Here is a 23,605-nt window from a genome sequence, read left to right as displayed (position 1 = left end):
ATTTAAACTTTGCTTTCAAGTCCAGTTTTGAAATGTAATTCTAAGTCCAATTTAAATCCAGTTTACGTCAATTTCAATTTTAAGTCCAATTTCATTTCATGTTCAATTTCAAATAAAAACTTCATATTTTCTTTCAATTTGGATTCTAAATATACTGTAAACTGTTTCCAAACAAAACTTGCAGATTGATTTCCAGTTTAATTTGAAATGAAACTTCCGGCTCAAATTATTAAAATTCAAGTTTAATTTAACCGTAACACCATATATCTATCTAGTCTGATTTCAAACATAATTTAAATTCTAATTTCTAGTCCTGTTCCAAGTCTTATTTCAACTTTAATTTAAGTTGATGGTCAATCAAGTGGTATTTTTATAAATAGTAAGTAATAATAGATTCGTCACCCCACGATTTCTCGATTGCCCAGGCCAAAACATTCTTCTGAAAGGTCAGGTGTATTACGCTTTGTTTATGTCCGGCCGTACTAGTGGGTTGCCAAAGGGTTAACACGTGCATTCCATAACCTTTGTTCATTAACTCCTACTCCTACCTCCACGAGGTGCCGGCTGGGGTGCGCAACTTCGGTTGTCGTATGCTAACAGGAAAGGGGGCACAGTGGCTCCCGCCCACATTAAGATGGCAGCCCCATCAGCGGGATAAGGACCTTTGGTTAACAGCCCACTGTACCGGAACACAAAAAAAGTTATCGAGAATGAAAGAAGAAATCTCTTTGGATTATTGGCAACGACCTTTAGCATGAAAACACGGACACGAATCGGAACATGGAATATACTGACCCTTGCCCAGCAACTAAACATCCAATGAGGAACTCCATCATCTGATCTGATGTCATCAACGGTCGATAGTAACATAGAAATCGTAGGTGGAAGTAGATCGGACACACCTTGAGGAAGGGAGCGAACGAGCTCTGCCGAGAAGCGCTCGACTAGAATCAGCAAGGACAAGAATGAAGAGGCAGCTTCAAGGGCTCATGGCAGCGCTGCTTAGTCAGCGACATCCGGGATGTCGACGAGAACCTGCCCTGGCCACAGGTACAAGCCATGGAGGGTTTCATCACTTTGTTCTGCCGGGCCGGCAGACAAGGATTAGTAAGTAAAGTAAGGTTATGTAGAATTTTTTTAATGCAAACCACACGCATAGGCGAATCGAGTGTTAAGCAAACAATTAAAATGTCGCCAGATTAGGTCGAGTTATTGACGTTCAAAATCTTTTACTTCTCGTGTCGTCATAACATGCTACCCTATTAAAGTAAGACGTAGTCCTACGTCAACAATGTCCAACTTTTTAATTTTACAAAGACGTTATGGCAATTGATGAAGCCCATTATAACCTGAGAGTTAAACCACCCAGAATAGCCGCTTCATATAGAACTGCATGCCTTACTTTGCTGTTGCTTACAGTTTCATATCAGCGTTAATAAATAATGCATAGAAACAACTTTTAGGAATTTCTGAATTCCTATCTTATGCTCCAATCAAAATTTAAATAAATGCTTTGTTTGAAATAGATGATGCACAGTGGAATGACTATTTAACAAAATAAATAAAATTGATAGATAACAAACTCAAACGATGCCCCCTTCCTCCTCCACTTGAGATATGTCGGTAACCGACCGCATAGCCGAACTTCTTGAATAAACAGTTTCACATTATTGCGGAACAGGCGCTTTTGACGGGCGTTCAACCACCACCATTATTAGCCAAAGCGCAAAGCGTGGACAAATTGAACGGTCAGCAGTTTGGGTTTTGTTTGATGCACACAACCCAACAGCATTTACCTAGTGATGTCTCAAATTTTCGCCGCGCTCTCATCAGAACAGCCATTCGTTTTTTTTGTGGTTCACCAGATACTTTATTTGATAGTTTATAAATATATATGTAAATAAATGTTGATCTTAACGTTAAATTTATTCATATTTTTATCAATTATTTTTATTAGTAGTATAATCATTATAATAATGTTTTTTTTTCTTCAATATAGTCAAAATTTACGCGAATTTTATCCTCTTCTGCCTTTTTCTAAAAAAAAGTGTTCCAGCAAATTTACTTTAACTTTCATCATCGCTCAGATTTTCCATGTACATCGTCATGAACTGCGTAATTCCCTTCAGGCAGACGCCCTTGCCTTCCGCTTCCAACGGATCGGTCGACTCCTTCCACAGGGCGAATCCCTCCATTATCACATCGAAGTCGTACAGCTGCTCCATAATCGTGTGCAGCAGGTTCTGCGGATGCTCCAGCTCGACCACCAGCCGCTGGATGGCGTACATGGCCTGCAGTTCCCGCTCCGGTTTGCTATCGATGTACTTCTGCAGGACCTGGTGCCACTTGCCGATCTCCGAGATGCTCAGTTTCGATTTGTTATCGATGCAGTGTTTGATGACCGTTCGCGTCAGCGTCCGGATGAATTCGTTCGAGCTCTCCCGTTCCGGGCCGACGTAGTTGGCGATCCATTCGAAGATTTCCACGAACTTGACGTTACCCTGCAGGAAATGCTTTATTTGCGCGCCGACCGTCTGCATGTCCAGGGCTTTACTGCCGGAATCGAGCAGATAGCCCAGTTTGGCATCGTTTAGGAATTTTTCCGGATCGGCGGAAGCGATGAAATCCCTAAAGTCGAGAGATGATTCGTACCACAGCAGGACCGTGTCGTCCTTGTCGTAGGCTGCTTCGTACGCTAGCAGCAGTTCCTTCAGCAGGACCGCACCGTAGGATTTGATGATGTCGTCCGGGGCTGCCGAGCGAAGCTCGGGCAGCGAGATGTAGCGCTTGCGCAGCAACTGGACGTAGAAGGTGGCCAAATGCTTGTAGAGATGAGGTAGATCGATGATTAGATCATCCGCCTGTTTCAGCAGCTCCTCCAAGGCATGCAGATAGTCCGCTTTGGTGATCAAACCCCGTTCGAACATAACGTCGATTGTCTGCACGACGGCCATACGGTGCTTCATGTCCCGTTCGATGTTGCTCGTAAACAGCTCGCTGACGGCAGCGTGACGATACTCGGCCCGAATGCACTGCAGCGCTTCTATACTGGTTTCCGTCTGTAGATCGTCCTTGTCGATCGTTTTGGCGAATTTCATCAGCTGCTGTTCGGTGTCTTTGTCCGGCTGTGGGAAGTCTCGTTGAACTACCGCCTGCGGCGGCACGCTGCTGCCGGTACTGTTGTTGTTGTTGCTACTGTTGCTGCCGCTGCTAGCGGCGGTCGTCACACTGCTGGCGGCAACATCCTTTGGAATGGCGAATTGCGGCAGCTGCTGCTGCGGCGGTGGTGCCTGGTACAGCAACTGACCGGAGCCGGATTTCGAGAGTGCCGACGGCGGACCGGCACCTAACCGGCTGCCCGGTTGCTGCTGCTGCTGCTGCTGCTGTTGTGTTGGAATATGTCGCTGCTGAGAGGAGCGATTCGGTATGGGCTGCTGGGGAGGAGACATTTTACCCATATTTCGATCGCGGTCGCGATCCCCTCGATCGTGCATTTGGTTATTGCTGTGCTGTTGTTGTTGCTGCGTTTGGCTGCCACTGCCTCCGCCGCCGCCGCCCATCGAACGCATGCTGCCCGACGAGGGTTCCCGGGACGATCGGCGATCGTCATTCTGACTGCTACTGCTTCCGTAGCGGTTATAGCGATCCCGTTCCATCGAGCCCTTGCCGTGGTGGTAGGAATCTTTACCGCCGGAGTTTTTGTTGTGACTGCCGCTGCGATCGCGCTGATTTCGGTCCCGATTGCTACCGCTGCGATCCCGATCACGGTCACGGTCGCGATCCCGATCGCGGTCTCGGTCGTGCTCTTCGTTCGTCAACTCGGCAAACATGTTGCTGTTGGGAGTTTTCCAGTTCTGATAGTTGGTGGCCGCCCCCAGGCGGGCCGTAATGTCCACACTGATCGGGAAGTTGATCTTCTTCGGATCGATCGGCAGTGTGTTGCGATTGTTTCGCGAGTTGGAAATTTGCTGGAAGCCATCGTCGTCCGTCTGCACTCGGCCGCCGCCCTTCATCGAGCTCTGATTGCCGTAACGTCCGAGCGAACCCTGATTGTAGCCGCCCGATCCCATCTGGCCCATTTTGGAACCACCGCCACCACCACCACCGCCGCCGCCTCCGCCACCGCCACCACCCTGCATGTTACCGCGCTGGTTGCGGCCCATATCGCTCGAGTAGCCACTGTCCTTGCCACGTGGCATGTAGTTCAGATTGAATTGCACCTGCTCGTTCTCCACCTCCTTCTGGATTTGGTTCATCGTTTTCGGGTTCAGATCTTGTCGGCGCGGCTGCCAACCATCGCGACGCAGGTCGATCACGTCCTGCAGCATGAAGCGGATGCGACTGCTGATGCGGAACTGGTCCCGGTTTTTCACGATGTTCTGCATCTTTTCGAAATACTTGCTCAGATCGTGATTGTGCTCTTTTTCCATCTTGAAGCCGATGGTGGTTAGCAGCTTGCACAGACACTCGAGCGTTTCCTCGTCGTAATCTTTGTCGTCGATCAGCAGCCCGATGCAGCCGTGCATGATGTTCGTCGTAAGCTGACCGTTCTTGAACAGCTCACCGATGAAACGGACCGTGCCGACGGCACGCCTCCGTACCTTCTGCTCTTCCTCCTCCAGTTGTGCTCGCAGTTCGTCCAGCTGCTCTTTGGCCATTCCCTTGCTGGCTTCCAGCTTGGCGCGGTTCTCCGACTTGGCTCGCGTTTGATCGTTTCGACGGGCTTCGAATTCGAGCTGACACTGCGACAGCAGTCGGCCCTTGAAGCTGAGTCGCTTGTCGTTGTTGGTGTTGGTGGCCAGCACGGCGATGGTGCCGATTTCCCGGCACATCTTGGCGTAGGCTTCGGAGAAGTTCGGCTCCGAGACGGCCTTCTCGAAGACCAACCGAATGCAACCGTCCAGCCGCTCGTCCGTATCGATGACGTACGCCTTAACCTGCTGCACCAGCTTTTCGAAGTTGTCCGGCGTCAGTTTGTTCAGCACCGAGCGGAACTTCTTGTACAGTAGCTGCGTTTTGGAGTCTTCGTCGTTTTGGTTTTCCTGGGGGGCTTGCAGGTGCCGCGGACGCCATGCGTTGGCACACTCGTTCAGTTTGACCTCTTCGTCCAGCTGGAGGCGAATGATTTTCGAGCCAGTTTTGCTCATACCCTGTTGGGACTGTTTGTTGGACTGCATTCCGGACTGGCCGCCACCGCCGCCGCCGCCGCCCTGGTTGCCCTGCTGGGAGCTTCGCTTGACCGGATAGGGTTGCCGCATGGGGCCCATGTTGCCACCGCCGCCCATTCCGCCCATCTTGATGAAGTTCGGCAGCAGCATTTCGGTGAAGTTGTTTTTGCCGTACTGCATTGGGTGGCCTCCGCCACCACCGCCGCCGCCTCCACCACCACCACCGTGACCCGTTCGGGTCAGCACGTTCTCCAGATTGTTCGGTAGATTGACGGGCTTTTCGCGCGCTGGTGGAGCGTCCTTCAGCTGCATCAACTGATCGCGGGAGTACTTCTTTTTGCCGGTCGGATTCTCCGGACTCCACTGGTCCGGATCGTACTCGATGCGGGTGATCGAGCGGGACTTGGTGACCACCGGCGGAGGTGGTACGGACGTTGTCAGGCGCCCGGCGGGCGCAAACGTCGTCGGTGACGACTCTTTTGATGGCGGCGCTGCCGCCGAATCGACTTTACCCGGTGGTTTTAGATTTTCCAGCACCACCGAAGGTGGCGGCACGGACGTGTTGGTCACCACCACCGGAATGACGTTCTTGTTGCTATCAAATTCGGTACGTTCCGCTGTCGGAGTCAAGTTATTTTCCTCGTCGGCTTTTCCGGGTGCCGCCGCAGGCGGCGTCTTCTGTCGCGTATCGTGCGACTGCTGCTTTGCATTCTCCATCGGCGATGAAGCGGCGTTGTTGTTGTCTGCTGGCGAATTATCGGATGTTTTTGTTGTAATTGTTGTAGTACTGGTGCAATCCACATTATTATTAATTAGGTTATCATTATCTAACTTACTATTATTATGCTCCACTAAGTTACTAATTAACGACGACGGCTGCTGCTGTTGAGCGGCCTCCGTCGAAACAATTGATCGATCTGTTTCATCGATTGACGGCGGAACGGGGCGGGCCGGTTCCACTACTACCGTCGTTGCTACGGTTGCTGCTGCAGCTTTGCTGCCGCTGTTACTTTGCTGGTGCTGCTGGCCAGTCTCACTGGCCACATGCTGCTGCTGTTCCTCACCACGTTTCTGCTTGTTTTGCTTCTGCTTCTTACCGCCGCCACCACCACCACCGTGGCCAGTTGAATTCGAACTGGTTCCGCTAGTGTTACTGCTGCTGGTACTAACGTTGCTATCCTCTACGCTTAGTTTCTCTACGCTTGCTATCAGAGTGTCTACCGCTTTGCTGTTTGCTTTAACCGACGCAGTCGGTGCCGCCGGTGGCGGCGTCTGTTCGATGGATTTCAGTTCCGGGGCCGGAGGTTCGGCGGCAGCTACGATAACCGTCTGCAGTGGGATCGGTGCGAACGGGACGACCAGCTCCGGCGGAACCACCATCGTCGGGGCACCAAGCAGTGCCGGAGTGCCACCGGACGGGGGCGGAACGGTCAGCTCCACCAGCAGCGCCGTCGGTGGCGGAACCGATTGTTGTTGCGCAGGAGGAGGAGGAGCGGCAACGACAGCAACGGGAGGCAACTGGCTGAGACTGCTCGGGCCAGTGTAGACGAACGGTTCCGCATCGGTCGAGAGAGTCGATTCGGCAATCGATTTCTCCGAGATGGTTCTTTCCGGCCGGACGTACGCCGACGGAATGTGCATGCCAGTTGGAACCGAAGCCTCGTTTAACAGGACAGTCTGTAGATGCGGCTGTTGCTGTGGTTGCGGTTGCTGCTGCTGCAGCGGCGGAGGATTACTAGTGGCTGGAAGATGATGCTGTTGATGGGGATGTTGCTGCTGCTGCTGCTGCTGTTGATGAGGTGGCTGTTGCATGACCACTTCGCTCGTGCTGATCGGTTTCTTCTTCTTCTGCTGGTAAGGTTTAATTTCTACTGAGGGTCCGTCGGCGATGGCGGACACAACGGGTGTTCCACCGGGCGTGGTCATTTCTAGATGCGTATGATGCGTTGGCGGCGGTTGATTGACGAGTTTCAGTGTTGGCCCGGTATAGACCAGTTCGTGCTGTTGAGTTTGTCCGGCCTGCGGTCGGCCCACCAGATCGTGCGGCTGCAAGTGCGATGGTTGCGGCTGCTGCTGTAAAAGTGTGTGGACTCCCGGATGGTGTCCGTGCGATGGCGGCGGATGGTTCGGGGGTGGATGATGAAGATGCGGTGGCGGTGGTTGATGATGCTGCATTAAGCCCAGTGCGGTACCGGTCGACGAGGCTAACTCCGGGGTTCCCTGGTGAGGATGAAGTGTGTAATTATCATAGTCGGATTCTACGGTCGGGTTTAGTGGAACTTGCGCTACATTAGGGGGAATTGAATTATATGACGCGGCTGGAACGACGGCCGGTGCTGTTGAAGTCGCCGTCGGACCTGGACCGGACGACGGAGCCGGTGTTGACGAAGTCGGTGGCGTCGAATCGTTGTAGATCTTCTCCAGCACATCTTCGTTCGTGGCTGGATTAATGATCGGAATAGCTCGTGAGCGTTTCTTCTTGTTATACGTTGTTTTTGGCGGCGGAATTGCTCCGGCTACTGGTGCCATATGAGGAGTTCCCAGCTGTAGCTGGGGCATCATAGCGTGCGGCGGAGGTGGCTGCGGTCCTCCGACGCTTACTTGAGCAGGATTTGGCTGATTGTGATCCATCGGTGCTTGACCGGCCCCAGGGACCTGCTGAGGCGTCTGTTGAGACTGTTGCTGTTGTTGCTGTTGCTGCTGTTGTTGTTGCTGCTGCTGCTGCTGATGGATTTGCTGCTGCATGGCTAGCAACTCGTGCGGCATGGCCATCGGTGACGATTGCTGGCTCGGATGCGGCTGCTGCAGCTGAACCTGTTGCATCTGCGGAAGATTTGTGAGCGAATTAATCGGATTAGGGACTTGGCCGCTGATGGGCACTGCCGAGTAGGCGCTATTTACATTTACAAGACTGTTTTCACCGGCCGGATTGCGTCGGTTCTGTTGATGCTGGCTCTGAATGAGTGGCGCTGGTTGGGGTACATAGTACGGGGGCGAATAGGCCGGTATTGATCCGAAGCTGGTCCATTGGTTTGGAATCCGAGGATTGAACGGCACCTGATAGATCGATGTAAAAATCGGCCCATGCGGGTATGGCTGCATCATGGGACGCGTCGGGCGCGTTCCCTGGTTCGTACCAGCACCTCGATACAGGTTCGGTTGCTGATATTGTTGATTCATTGGCAGCGGCTGGGATTGCATCTTCTGCATATCAGGCTGCTGCTGAGAGGTCGGCGTTCCCGACATCAGTACGCGAGCTCCGGGTCCAGCCGGCTGCAATGGTCCTCCTCCACTCTGCATACTCTCTGTCTTGATTCGGAAATAATTGGACGTCACACCAGATCAAGCATAATTGTTCACACTTTCCTTATGTTTTTACCATTTGGGGGGAGTGGTCAGTGAGAACTGTTCAATACCCGAACGAGTGCTGTACAATCGAAAAAAGTCAAAGAAAATAATCACTCTTCCGGAATCTTTCCATCAGCGCAAAATGCCAAATAACTCACCATGTCTACATCAGTTTTCCACATCGCATTGAATCATCAATTATAATTCCTCTCCACGCAGCACACAGCACAAGTGCCAGCGCTGACGACGAGTGTCTGAAGTGCTGAGTATGCGAGCGAGAGAAAATACTATAGCAATCGAAAAAAAAACTACCTCCTCGCGAAAATATAGGTTAGCTGCTGCTGCTGCTGCTCCTTCTGCTGTGTGTGGCAGCCTCTTAGAGTGGTGGCCCTCCTGCAATTCTAAGGCCGTCCCCGTGCGTGGCGACTAGGTTCGATTTTCCAACTCGACCGAGTGCTTCCGGGTGCCGGTTCGATCGGGGCACACTTTTCCGAATGGTTCACCTCACTTTGCTACGATTTTCCGCGGTCCGAAAATCTTTTTACCACAAACTCATCGCGGAATAAAGGAAAAAATTAGGCCGTGGAACAAACTTTGACAGATCGTGACGTCATGCCAGCCTATCGATTTGGTTACGTAAAATAACGAACGTCTAGCACTGAACGAAAGTGCCAATCCGTGCTGTCAGACGGGTCGAAAATTCAAAACAACGGTTCAACTCACCACCAATCGGACCGGAATTTACCGTCCAAACTGGCTCAAAATCACTCGCGCACAAACGAAATCGAACGGTACGGTCGATTTTTAACTTCACACAAACAAAAATTTATCCCATTCGTTTAAAATTCGAAAAATCCGGTCAGAAAAAGTGCAAAAACCGAAATCACAGCAAAAGACACCCTCTCAAATTGTCGATACTGGCACAGTGCTGACGTGCATGACCTTCGCGTCACCTTCGTCGAGCGGCGACGATCCCCCGACGGGGCAGTTTCGTTCAGTCGTGACGACTGGTTGGCGAAGCGTTACCAAGCGTTTGCCGGGCGCCACCGTGCGGGCAGTGAGTCGCTTTCGCGTTCAAAATGACCGTTGCGCACGATGCCGTATCCGTACGCGGCAAATTAATACAGTTTTAAGTTGTTTAAACTGCACACTTTTCTTCTTTAAAATACTGCTGTCGTCCGAACAACAAACAGATGATGGTACTTGATGGTACTCGCTCCAGTATAAAACAAATAGTATAAAACAAATGAATGAAGATTGTTTCCCGTGCGAAACTAAAGTAAGGTAGCGATTTTGTTTACCTCTAATTTTGGCTACCTATTAGAGCCTACCACCGATGATAGTGTTGGTGACGGCTTTTGTGCGCGGTTTGAATGTGGTTGATGATAAAGTAAATAAGCACTTCAACAAACCTATTACTTTTTACACCAATCTAAAGAATACCTGTATATTTGTTTGCCTTTTTACGCAAAAAAGGCACGTAAATTTCATAAATTTATGCAAGAAGTACCAATAAATCGAGCAAAGTTCAAAATTCACATTCAAAACTCTTCCTAAATCTGAAAAATACGCGTCAAAAAAGGGGCTCGCCTAAATTCCGAAAATCGTGCAAAAAACGTATAAATTTCTAACTTCGAGTAAAAACCTGCGCAAATTCCATAAACCGTATAAAAAACTGCGTAAATGCCGAAATTTGCAAATGGTCACGTAAAATTGTCTGTTTGAAATTTGAAAATGTAAAGAAAATTAGCCGAAATATTTGGTTTGTATCTCACTTTTTACGAGTCATAATGGCGGACGACATAATCGGCAACCGTAATAATCCATGTTCGTATAATATTTGAGCAGCATTTTTGACATTTCAGTAATACATCGCACGTTTTCTTTATTTTACGCATTCACGGTAAAACTAAACGAATGTTGTAAAAAGCTGGATAGTTTTACATAATGTAAGATTTAAAAAAAAAGCAAACCCATGGGATTGATCATTTCAAATATAATAGATACATTTATTGCGGACCCAAAGTACTATTTTTGTTGTAAAATAGCTTATCAAGCACTTGTTCCACGGGAATTAACTGCAGACTGCACAATAGTTTAATAAGCTATATTATACAACAAAAATGTTACTTGGGGAGATTACACTTTCTTAGACAACCACGTGAAAATTTTTGGCCTGTTTTTTGTCTGCGTGTCTCAATTTGCAATTTGAACAATCAGTTTTTCGTCATTGCATTACCATTACTCTCAGAAACACCCATAAAACTATATTATTAGAAGTGTAAATCATCTTTTTGACGTAGGACTACGTCTTTGTTTACTATACTGGGACTGGGTAGCACTTTGTGAAAACAAAAATAGAAGTGTAACGTTTGAATGAAAGATTTCAAATGCTAATAACTATTAAACTTCTGAACGAAACTGAACAATTTATATGTCGTTGGATAGATAAAATGACCAGCAATTTTATGAAGCGGGTAAGAGAGCAATTTTAAGAAGGGGATAAGAGGTGGGGCTCCAATACAAATGAAACACAAAATTCCTCAAAACTCGAGAACTAATTGGCAAATGGGGGCTTCAGAAGGTATGATTTTTTCTATGGTGTACTGAGACCCCTTCCCCTTCTAAGAGGGGGGGCTCCCATACAAATGAAATACAAATTTTCTCATAGCTCTAGAATTAATCAAGCAAATGGAACCAAATTTAGCACGTGGGGGTTTCAGCAGGTAAGAATTTTGTCTATGGTGAATAGAGACCCCTCCCCTGATTAGAAGGGGGGGGGGGACTCCAATACAACTAATATAAAAATTTCTTCATAACTCGAGAACTAATCAAGTAAAAGGAACTAAATTTGGCATGTGGGGGTTGTTTTTGGAGGTAAGATTTTTTTCTTGTGTACTGAGACTCATCCGTCTTTTAACAGGGGGGGGGGGGTATACTCCTATACAAATGAAACACAAATTTCCTCATAACTCAAGAACTAATTAAACAAATTGTACCAATATTTGGCATGTGGGGGTTTTTACAGGCGGGATTTTTTATGGTGAAATAGGACCTTCTATTTGCCTTCTTTAAGATGGGGGGATTCCATACAAATGAAACACAAATTTCCTTATAACTCATGAACTAATCAAGCAAATAGAACTAAATTTGGCATTTGGGGGTTTTAGAAGGCACACACTTAATAAAAAGCACTGAGTTCGGTAAAATTTTACCGAAATCTAAACAGCTGAACGAACTTGATAGTTTTGGCAAGATACATAACTTGCTTCTGCAAGATGGATTTATCTATTTTAGCAATGTTGCCATAAAGTTTTCTTAAAACCGTACATTCTTGAAAGAGGTCATACGTTTAGGAAAGAACATTCTGTAACTAATCTGTAAAAATGGGCTCAAAACCTGGAAAAAATCGAAAAACTATGAATATTTTAAACAAAAATTAAGCGAAAGTTTGCCTAATATTTTGAACACACCCTCATCTCAACAATCAGCAAAGTCACAAAACAACGAAGATGTACAGGATAGTGATACACCTGTGACTCGGAGTAGGGATTCGAACTAAACAACACTTGACACATCGTTGATGTTTTCGTTTTTTATAGTGGAAGAACAGATTTTATGATTTAAACAATTTTTACCCAATCCCACCTTGTCTTCTTCAGTAAAACTTATGAACTTGTGATGAACTTATCGCGCTCTTGGCAAAATCTTTATTATCTTGTGCTAGAAATATTGTAAAAATGGCGAACAAGGCTGTCTTTTGACTGCATTCGAAATGGTAGCCGATTGCATATGAACGTTTATAAATATAATATTCTCCAACGCTATCAGCGATCTACCTCTTTTAAACAGATGTTTTAACATAGCAAAGACTTCTTTGAACATAGAAAAAAGGCTTTGAACATAGAAAAGGCTTCTTACAATTTGTTTTAAATTTGCAACTATCCGCTCTCTATTAATTACATTAGGCCATTGCAAATTATTTTTAAACTTTTTGTCACCCCCATCTTCTAAATTGACTTGAAAAATCGGGGGGCAAAAAAATTATATGTGGGATATAACTCAAACTATTTTTTATAAAATCAATTGTTTGTGGGCTCTACAGCCTAAAGAACTCGAAAAATGATTGCACGGAGTGTTTTAACGCTTCTACCACGAAGCAGAAATTTAAAAAATGGAATTTCCGGAAATTCTTTCGATTTTTTTGTAGGTTTTTGCAAGAAAAATAATAAACGTGTGTATGAAAAGCAAGAATAGATTTGGTTTTCAAATGTTTAAACTTTGAGTAAAAATGCTTAAAACGAATATTTTTTTTTGCTCGATTAAAAAATCTTTGTTTTTTTTCGCCCCTTCTTCAGTTGGCCAACGTCGGAGGGACAAAAACTTTATAAAATATTTGTAATGGCCTTATTCAATAATCTAGCAAAAATAGCTGGCGCGCGACAATTTTCTAACTTTTAACTAACAAAACATCCACAATTTAGCGCGGCAATTTCTCATTTAGGGCTACAAAGTGGACGCAATAACAATTTTAATTTTCAATTTTCATCAATTCAATTCACAGAAGCAATATTTGTGGATAGTTACCCAGGTAACCAATAAGCATTTCCAATGCAATTTAAATGCAAGTCGATAAGCATTTAAGTTGCCTTAAATACCACTTAAATGCTATTTCGGCAAAATATGCGGCTACATTACTGCTAACACTCTTATAGTGCTGACAATGCTCATTTGCAGCTAATTACCGACAAGAAGAATTTAAATAGTATTGTGGATGCCAATTTATAACAGTTATGCAGTCAAAAGGCTGATAAACAGCAACATGCAGTATAAAACGCCAGGGATGCTAATAAACGATTGATTTACTGCTTATACTAATGCTTATTGGTTACCTGGGTAGTCAATTCAAAATAAACCGGTTCAGGAAATAAAGCCTGTAAAAAATTAATGATGTCAAGTCAAGTGTCTTTTTAGAGCCGTTTTCGTTTTGATGAAGCCTGCAAGTCGTAGGCGAAATACGTATCTGTCGCGAATAAATATAGATAGTAGTATGTAATTGGAATAGTTTTCTTTTTATTTAATTTCAGGTTTCGTATTCTACTAAGACGCTCCAAAAACTTCAGTCAATTTAGGTAACTTGCTTGAAACGAATGTTTAGGGTTTAATGATCTTCCTCAAAACATAAAATATTTGTCATTGGACGCACAGCTTACGGTTGAACGGAAAAAATAATAGTTCTTTTTGACATTCTGTTTATCAGTTATTTTACAATTGACAGCATGACAATCGCAAGTATGTAAACAATTGCATGCAACTATTTGTAATGCAATAAATTAAACGTCCTAAACCTATTTTCCTATCAGACAGTCGCTAATTCTTCATAATCCCTTTAATCCCGCTAATCCCTTTTACATATAATACATCAGTTTTAAATAAATTTTTGCAGTATGTGGATACAATCGGGCGAAAGATAGGGTTGATGGCTCACTGTTTTAAAACTAGTCATCTTCAGTACATCAACTTGGACTACCCAGGTAACCAATAAGCATTAGTATAAGCAGTAAATCAATCGTTTATTAGCATCCCTGGCGTTTTATACTGCAGGTTGCTGTTTATCAGCCTTTTGACTGCGTAACTGTTGTAAATTGGCATCTACAATTCTATTTAAATTTTTCTTGTCGGTAACTAGCTGCAAATAAGCATTGTCAGCACTATAAGAGGGCTAGCAGTAAAGTAGCCGCATATTTTGCCAAAATAGCATTTAAGTAGCATTTAGGGCGACTTAAATCCGGAGTGATTCGCGATTGGAGCTCAACTAGCAAATTGTTAACAAATCGTTTTATTACACCATCAGCCTTAAGAATCTTTTCTTGTTTTAATCGTTAGAATGATTTAAAACAAGTTTTTAGTGATGGGCGATAGAAGTGTTTAATCAAAACAAAAGACAATTTGCAGTTTAGCCCCTTGCATTGTTATGAAGTGACAGGCTTATTTGCAAATCGTTTTGTAAACAGGCGATAGTAAAGAGCGAAACTGCGTTGTTTTCAAAACACAGGCGCATTGTAAACAGGCGAAACTAAATAGAAAATCAAAACAAGGCGAAACAGGCGATCCTAAAGAATCTCGTTGGGACGAGAGGACTTATCACTTTTCTGGGGTGTTACCCTAACACAGACATCAAATTGACGAGAGGATTTTATCACTTTTTGTGGCGTATCTTCCAAGCACAGATATCAAATTAGTATAAGTCTAAACGTCGTAAAGAATCTTCGACCTGTTGGGACGAGGAGGCTTTGACACTTTTTTTTCTAAAAATAAAGTAATCGAAATTACAGTAAATAACATGTGTATTTAACTGTCGTCCCTGCCAGTGAAGCAAGACGATCACAAAGAAAACGTATGGGGATATTTGACATTGAAACTTTTCGATAATTTTTATTAATTAGTAATTGAAGAAGAAAGTTTTAACAGAAATCACATAATTGCTACAGTTATTATGAGTCGATCGGTATCTAAACCATGAAAATCCATTCATAATTGGCAGAACTATTAGCTAGAACTATCTGTCATATTTTCATGACGCTTCGATTTTTTTATTTTTCGGAATGACACCCTCTCCCAAATCTTACCGTAAGACGTAGTCCTACCACAATGAACAGTTCATATTCCAAATCTGAAAAAAATTAATATAAACAACTTTACATGATTACAGATTCGTTAGTGTACGGAGATGTACATAAATGGTACTTTGTCAACCACGCCTCCATCTACCGGCATCGGGCTATGTTTTAATGGCCAACACTATAGGACCCCATGCTTGTATGCACAGTTTGGCCAGACAACTTCGATTAACTTATTTCCTTTTGTGTGTAAAACAATATTTGGACGTGTCGCTCAAAATTCGTTTTGTTTTCGTATTTGCCTAGACAGGGAAAACAGGTAGAAATACGTACAAGAGAAGCAAGAATTCTTCATAGAGCAGGTTCTATAAAAGCTCACATACACGTTGAATTTTATTTCACACTAACGCATGGAGAAAGGAGAACGCGGTTACGTCAATAACGAGAAAAACATTAGGTAGGCATTAGGGCCCATTGCGGAAGGGTTGAGAGGGAGAGTGGAGAAGAAAATGCGGGTATTGAGAATTTAATATTATTGATAATATTCCTACTGCTAACAACTGGCGCCAGCCCACGTCAAATTTTCATAAGTTACGCGTGAAAGTTCAAAGTTGTACCGCAGAAAAATAGACATACAAAGCAAAGCAATGCCTAGGTGCTACCACAGACAAACAGACATAACACTCGTTTTCCATTCTTCGTACCGACTAAACCGTCATTTCAAATTTGGGCTTAGTTGGGAATGTCTCCGTTTTGGTCAAAGTGGCGCTTTTTGACGAAAGAAGGGGAATTCCCCATAAAAAATACTTGCTTCTTCGAGGGATACCAATGTTGCTACAGCAGTCGTGCGCTAATTGCACGTCCTCTAGTCACACCGTCTTTTAATTGCACGTCCGCTAACTGCACGATGGTGCAACTAAAAAGCAGTTATCTGTCAAACTACACGTGGTTTCCCAGGTGGTTGCTATAAACAAATATGCAGCGTTGCCGAATGCAAACTCTCTATCTCTGCATTACGTAGATACATTACAAACAAATTCATGCAAATTTTGCTAAACTTTGACTAATTGAACACATTTTTATTAAGCTTTTAGTTCGTTTGTAAAAATTTAAATGTTTTTCCCAAAATTTAGCGTACGTGTGAATGCATGTGAAGAGTTCTTTACAGTGATAACGCATCACGTTTTACAATAAATATTGGCAATTAAAAAACGAAATTCGCTAATCGCATCGCCTCATTCGTGCAATTAGCGAACGAGTGCTGTATTTGATATTTGGGAATGTCGATCATAGAAGGTGCTAGTGTTCAGGCTAAATGTAAGGTACGATAATTTTTGTTGATTTTTCTTCCAAGAGTTATGCCTGTTTGTCTGTGGTTAAGTGGTTAGAGTATTATGGTTATTGGTTAAGGTTCGTTTGACCTCCGTTCGTTTGACCGTTTTTAAACTGAACACTTTTTAATTTGAACCCCGCTGGTTTGCACAACGTGCAGATTAAAATTGGTTTAAATGTCATTGCGAACATGGCATCATTTGCTTTTGCAGACAATGCACATAAACACGATTTGTTTGTACTGATCTAGTGTGTTTAATCAGTTTCACATTTCGTTTCCCAACGATTACGATAGAAATCCGATCGGAGAATAAAATATTCGCTGCTTGCAACGGCCAACTAAATCAAACCAACGGAGACCAACAGAGTATCGTTAAACGGATTTCAAAGATGAATTTGAAGCTTTAGGTCAATACCACAATTTAGGTATTGACCTAAAGCTTCAAATTCATCGTAGCAGTCTTTAAAAATTCGAAAAATTCCAAAATGGCTGCAAATTTTTCAAAAGAAATGTGTTTTTTCATCAAAAATCGCCAATTAGAAGCTCATAAAAAATTGATATATCAAATAACCGCTACGTAACAATTTAGATAGTTCATTTTTACATGCTGAAAAAAAATTCAGCCAAATCGGTCCACTAGATTCTGAGATACACGTACCGCCATCTGAAAAAACATGGTTTCGGGGAAAACGCGTTCGTACAGCAATGGAATTCCCTTAAGGTAACTCCACAATATTTATCGTAAGCTTTCTACGTGATCAGATATCAAAAAATCCTTTTGGCATGACATTTCTGAAGGTATAGGCGTTTCAAAAATGCAAAAAAATAAAATTTGATTTTGCTGACTTTCCAGAGTAGGGTCCCCCCTTAAGAACTTGACCCTTCTTTATCGATAGACTTCGCAGCCGGTTATTAGAGTACAGGAAAACTATGGGGCAGTAGTGTAAAGATCCTATTCAGCTTTTTACGAGCCATAATTTTTAACATTTCAGTACACTCAAGTCTTTTTTTACACGGTTTGTTTTTTTCGATCACTCAAAAACGACTCAACTTAGGGAGCATTTACAAACTACGTGACGAATGTCGGGCCTTTGTCCCTTTCATGGTAATCGAAAAAACAAACCGTGTAAAAAAAGTACTTGAGTGTAATACATCGCTCGTTTTGTTTCCGCACGTTCACGGTAAAACCAAAAAAACGTACGGAAACAAAACGTGCGATGTTTTACTGAAACGTCAAATATTATGGCTCGTAAAAAGCTGGATAGACTCAATAGCGGCACCACCCAGTCCAGATTCGAACCTACGACGACTGACTTGTTAGACCAGCATCGCACCCCGGAGCTGCCCCTATTTAAACTGCCCCGATTTACACGATTATCGCAGCCGAATCTCGTACGCGATTTCGCTCAAGGAAGATGAAGTAAAAAAGAAGGGCAAGAAGGAAGAAGAAATTAAGCTCATAAGTTGATTAAGGGGGTATAGTACCTTTTACACCATATTTTTTCCTTATTTCAAATATTGTTTTTCTCGCTAACGCTAAAGGCCAATCGAATCGGGTTTTTTGCATTCAAAACATTGCATTTTATACTAATGTTTATAATTTTGTTTTCATATGGGAACCTCTTCCCCTTTCCCCTATGGCTCCTTCAAGATAGTCATTCAAAAAAAAAACATGACTTGCGGTACCATGGATTGGTGCTGGGGGGCTTATCCGAATTGAAAAATTCCAAAACGACATGAAAGTATATTAGATTATCTCGTGTTTGACCCATCTCTTTTTATTAAATTCGAATGCATAACAAAATGGCGGACATTCAAAGATAAAAGTAAGGTTTTTAGTCGAAAAAATTAACTTTAAACATTTCTAAAAAATACAAAAATTGCAATATCTAAAAAAAGATGGGTCAAATACTAGACAATTTTGTTGGCTTTAAAACAAAAAAAAAGAATTATGAGAATTGCTTGAGATATTTATGGTACCGATTTTCAAAACCTGGTTTCGAGAAAAACGGCGTTGAAGTTTTTATTCGCTGTGTAATCGCTCCAGACATTCGCGGTACAAATAGCTGTAACTTTGTCAATTTGGAATTCATCCAAATGACTTCAAACACATATGGTCAACATGTTAATCTTTCGAAATAATGAATAAAACAAATTTCGGTTTTTAATTGAAATTCAACCAATTTTGGGTACTTGCTACCGATAATATGAATTATTCTGTGTGACAAATAGCGCACTTTTAAGTTCCTACTAGGAATTTTAGGGTTGAAAAACAAAATCTGAGTTTGCACACTCACGGCATTTTGAGTACTTTCAACCAAGTTTTAGCTAAATTCAACCTTTTTACAGGTAAACTTTTGCAATGTTAACGAACTTTTAATTTTTTTTCCTATTTCGTTAGAAAAATGCAAGGGATTTTCTGAAACATCGCTTATTTCAAAAGTTCATAACTCTTGAATCAATCATCGTAGAACAAAGAATATTTTTTTTCGAGGATGAAAGAAAATTTTTACAGCTACGTGAAGCGGAAAAATCCCAGTTTGTTTTAAACAGCGTTCTAATTCTTAGAAATTTTTTAATATATTGTTTTTTTATGTGCCAATTCATTATTTTTTGTAGCGTTTTTCGTTATCCCAGAGTTATACTAGGAAAACACTATTTTCCTAAATATTTACTCACTGAACGCCCGATATTTTATTGCCTTATTACCACTTTGTCTCTCGAAAATTCTCATAATGCAAGAAACAAAACCCTTTATTTTCATTTAAATGTGTCTAATCCCTTTCTCAGTTCTCCTCCTGTTGTCCCAGAACCACTTGAAAATCTGTCAACTTCCCAATAAAGCGAGACAGCCTTTTTATATTTTTGTCTGAAAAACATTTTCAAAAAATTTTCCACGGTGCTAGTGAATTTTCTAGCAAAAAAAAATCAGTTGGAAAAACTATGTTCTAACATCTTTGTTCTTATTCTTAGCCAATTATCTTTTCATGAATTATCCAAACATCTAAGAACCGGTTATGTGCCGTCGTCGTTGAACACTGGTTTTCCGGACACAACTCAGGAACAAAAAATAACACTATCGAGAAATTTTTGTCACTTAAAGATAACCAATGCTATTTTCAGCTATTTTCAACTGATATTTTTCATTGCTCTATGATGCTTGGTTCAAGAGGTTCAAGAGAGTCAGCAGGCAATAATTAGGAAGCATACAAGCCATAAGATCTTCGGAGTGATGTTTAAAAAAATTGCTGGAATAATTTCAACCAACAACTTCGTGAAAAATCATCATGGCGAAGCAGAAACGGGACAAAAAATGTTTGCTGATAAATCAGGTGTAGGAGTGTAAGTTACTTGGTCTTTTCTGTTAATCAGCTTCTCCGCCTTCTTTACATATTCGTTAGTCAGAGTAGGTAGGACCTGCGATTCTGAGAGGTAGGGCTAATCCTTATGATTTTGTCAACCACACCGTCCCGGTGTTCAGCTGTATTTTTAATGCCAACACTCTACGTTAGCGAAAATGAAACACTAACTTACAGATCTGGTTTGTACTTGTCCAAACAAGAAAGACAGGTAGAAAAATGAGAGCATATGTTGCTATTTGTAAAGATGTCGTATCCGAGATACGGCCGCAAGATTAACCGTTAAATCCGTTAAAACATTTATACCGCCTTGTATAAATGTTTTAATTCAAAATAATTCGTTGGAAGTTATTTGGTGGTTCTCAAAAGGTCCATTTTATTTGAATATTCCCAGTTGGTCTGGCACACTGCCAAATTGACAAAATCGATCGTCAATCGCAGAGGTCTACGGGGAAGAGTTTTCTCGATTGATGATACCCAAACAAGGCCCAGAAGAAGGCGGTGACCCTCCACCGGCAGATATCTCGACGAAGGTAAAATCATGATATTGCTGTATGTTGGGTTATGAGCAATGATGATGAAAACAAGACCTCAACTAATAGATAAGGAAAAGTTGACCGGTTCTCATGAAGTCTGTGAATTAGTCAATAGTCGACTATTAAAAATTACTAAAGTGCTCAGCTAGGTAATTTGCTGGGAATATTTCCTATGGACTGGTACGTTTAAGTCCAAAATCCGTCGAAGGAATATTGAATTATAAGCCTTCGTTATACATCTCAATTTAAGAGTTTTAAATTGCACTCCAATACAATGCAGAAAGAACGTTAAAAAATCATACATTTACCTGTCATCTGTAAACTAGATGGAGTGAATGAACTTTTGCATGACTCAATTCAATGTTGCTCACGAAGGTTCTTGTAATTTTCTTTCAACTTCAAAATTCGCTGAATTTTATGAGCCGTATGCTTTAAATATGATTGGTTGCTGCTTTCGTGAGTCATCACGGGTTGATTTTGTAGTGATATGATAAAATTGTTTAGACACCGTTTGAGTGTAGTCAGTCACCATCTTAAGTTGTTATAAAAACTTACCTTGGTATCGACACCAGATGATTCCTTGATTTGAGACACGAATTCAAGATGGCGTTGAACCCGTAGATGTGAAAAAATGGTGGTACCGTTAGTATGGTGTCAGTTTCTCCCTCTGAAATAGTTTAAATCCATGAGTAACTTACATTTTCTGGCAGTTTCGAAAACAATCTTCCCACTTACCAAATTCTGGCCGGTAGTACTTGTTCATCTCGGGATGCGTACCCTGAGCCAAATTGGCCACTAAATTGTTATGTGTAAGCTCCACTCCTTTTGGCACACCGGTTGTGCCGGACGAGTAGGGTAAAATGGCCGTTTCTTCGGGATCTACCACTGGCAGCTCGGAACGGTGGTCCTCCATCAGAAGCTGCTGGAATCCGAACACGTTCTCATCGAAGTTGTGCTTGCCTCCGATGCAGACTGTCCCTCGGTATTTTTTCGCCTTGCCTTTGTACACTTGAGCCACCGGAAGCAGCACTGGCAGGGTGACAATCAGCCGAACGTTGGCGTTATCGAACTGCCGGCAGATTTCCTCCGGTGTGTAGAGGGGATTCGCAAAGGTGACGGTCAGCCCGGCCAGCAGGCTGCCGTGCAGGGCCGGTACGAATTCCGGAATGTTCGGTAGCAGAACGCCGACAACCTCCTTCGGGCGCATGGCACATCCTTTCTGCGCCAGCAGAGCGTGGGCCATCCGTCGGGTCATCTCGTAAATCATGCCATAGTTGTAGCTCCGCTTGCTGGAGCCGCAAGTCTGAGTGAGAAAAAACGAAGGGTTTTATCACTTTGGATAAGAGACCAAAATTTTTGTTCGTTTTTCGTTTATTGTAACATAACCTATAAGTAATCTTTTAATCACACAATGATATCAAAGTAAGAATAAAGTCAAACAATCTGTGATCCGCTGAGATCTTGATCTGCGTATTTTCAACTCAAATTTGATATTCCTCTAAGACGCTAAAAAATAACATTTGCACATTGAAGCCCGTGTCCCACATTCCCTGTAATCTCTAAAATGAAACAGAATAATTTATCTAACCCAGAAGTCTAAAATTTTTAATTGAACCGACCACTAATTTTACGATAAGTACATTAATTGCGTAAAATCAGTTCCAGTTAAGTTAAATTTCAATTCCAATTATAAATTAAATTTCAAGATTAGTTTCAAGCCTAATTTTAGCTCAAATTTAACTTCAACTTTAACTCCAATATCAACACCAATCTTAACACCGATTTCAAGTTCAATTTTAAGTCTAGTTTAAAGTCCAATTCCAAACACCATTGCACGTGCTAGTTAAATTCCTACTTTAAGTTGAATGTTACGTCTAATTTCAACTACTTTAAGTTCAATTTTACGCTTAATTTCAAGCCTGATTTCAGCTTCGCCTAACTTCAGGATAATTCCAAGTCTGGTTTTAAATCCAATCGCATATTTAGTTTTAAGTCTAATTTAAAACCAATTCACTCTTTTCATTAATTCTTTTAATGAAAAAAAATTCTTGCCCTTGAGTTACAGTTAGGAAACTCGGTTTTCCTGAATATTTACCTAATTCTAAAATACATTTCTCATAAACTAAATAATGTAGAGCAAATAGTTTCTTACGAAAATGTCTCTATATTCTCTTAGCATATTCACAAAGGATTACCGATGGATCTAGTGGTAGTCCGTCTTTTGTGGCTCTCCAGAAAAAGAAGTAAAAAGGGAAAAATGAGACAGTAGGAGGTTTACTGACTGCCCAGTTAGCTCCAGGGTACGGTATGATCTTTACACTAGCCCCGTAGTTTTCCTGTACTCCAATAACGGGCTGCGAAGTTTGACGATAAAGAAGGGTCAAGTTTTTAAGGACGTTTATACTCATGGCTTTGCTTTTTTAGACAGAAGGAGAAACAAAAACGGAACAGAGCACGAAATAAAACGTGACAAAAACTGAACAAACAGGTTAGAATTAGAGGAAAAACGCTTTACGGAAAAGAATAAAAATTGGCATGAAAAAAAAGAAAAACAAAACAAACATGATTGAATGGGGGGATAGGGGAAAAGGACATAAAAAGAAAAAAAGGAGAATAGAAGAAAACGGGAGAGAAAAAGAGAAAACACGAGGAGATTGGGCAGAAAAGATGAAGAACGGCAAAAAAGAAGAAAAATGAGCGGAAAAAGGAAGAGCTAAAGGAATAAAACGAGAAGAAATTAAGTTAAACTTGAGAGAAAAAGAGAAAAAATGGGATAAAAGAGCAGCAAAAAGGAGAAAAACCGAGATTGAATAGGAGGAAAAGGAAAAAAGAAAACACGGAAGTGGAAGAATGGAAAAGCGAGAAGAAAAGAAAAGGCAAACACAGGACAGAAAAGAAAAAAATGAAAACGGAAGACAACCGGAGTAATACGGAATAGAAAACCAGAATGTAAAAGAAAAGAAGGAAAAGCTAGACATAATAGGAAGAACGAACACAAGGGAACAAATTGTGACCGAAATAAGAAAAGAATTGAAACGGAGCAGAAACTAGCGGGACAGAAAAGGAGGAGAAACTTGAAATGAGGAAACGGAAGAAGAAAGCCAGAAAAAACGGAAAAACATTATGTAAAAGTTGACTAAAACTGGACGACCGGGTTGGAAATAGAGGAAAAGCACGAGAGAGAAAAATACAAGCTAATATGATAAAAAGAACGTGACTGATTGGGAGGGAAAACTAGACA

The 23,605-nt window shown here is 42.5% G+C and overlaps 2 protein-coding genes across 3 annotated transcripts in view; both read right to left on the bottom strand.

The window, feature by feature from the left end:
- Positions 1 to 23,605, bottom strand: part of LOC128744399 (uncharacterized) — a 59,079-nt gene that overhangs the window by 8,117 nt on the left and 27,357 nt on the right. Inside the window, exons 2-3 of the mRNA XM_053841393.1 lie at positions 21,100 to 21,667; positions 20,920 to 21,031 (exon numbers count right to left, since the gene is read on the bottom strand). Coding sequence (XP_053697368.1) covers positions 20,920 to 21,031; positions 21,100 to 21,667 — 680 coding nt within the window. The remainder of the gene's footprint in view (positions 1 to 20,919; positions 21,032 to 21,099; positions 21,668 to 23,605) is intronic.
- On the bottom strand, positions 1,862 to 9,427 carry LOC128744394 (eukaryotic translation initiation factor 4 gamma 3-like). Of its 2 annotated transcripts, none has more exons than XM_053841378.1 (4): positions 8,675 to 9,427; positions 8,070 to 8,595; positions 7,458 to 7,991; positions 1,862 to 7,388 (listed from the first exon to the last, which is right to left on the bottom strand). In XM_053841378.1, exons 2-4 carry the CDS (start codon positions 8,466 to 8,468, stop codon positions 2,067 to 2,069), a joined length of 6,255 nt encoding a protein of 2,084 aa, XP_053697353.1. In that variant the 5' UTR covers positions 8,469 to 8,595; positions 8,675 to 9,427; the 3' UTR covers positions 1,862 to 2,066. The 2 variants fall into 2 exon arrangements, with proteins under 2 accessions (XP_053697353.1, XP_053697352.1); XM_053841377.1 differs by having other exon boundaries at positions 1,862 to 7,991; positions 8,675 to 9,067; positions 9,240 to 9,427.

Source organism: Sabethes cyaneus, chromosome 3 (genome assembly GCF_943734655.1).
Source record: "Sabethes cyaneus chromosome 3, idSabCyanKW18_F2, whole genome shotgun sequence".
Taxonomy (NCBI): domain Eukaryota; kingdom Metazoa; phylum Arthropoda; class Insecta; order Diptera; family Culicidae; genus Sabethes; species Sabethes cyaneus.
This window is presented reverse-complemented; position numbering and strand designations above follow the sequence as displayed.

Excerpts from the sequence above, each read along its gene's own strand:
- LOC128744394 (XM_053841377.1), bottom strand. The coding sequence starts at position 8,468 with ATGCAGAGTGGAGGAGGACCATTGCAGCCGGCTGGACCCGGAGCTCGC. Across the intron at positions 7,992-8,069 it reads GTGAAAACAGTCTTGTAAAT|ATGCAACAGGTTCAGCTGCA; the intron begins GTAAATAGCGCC and ends AATCTTCCGCAG.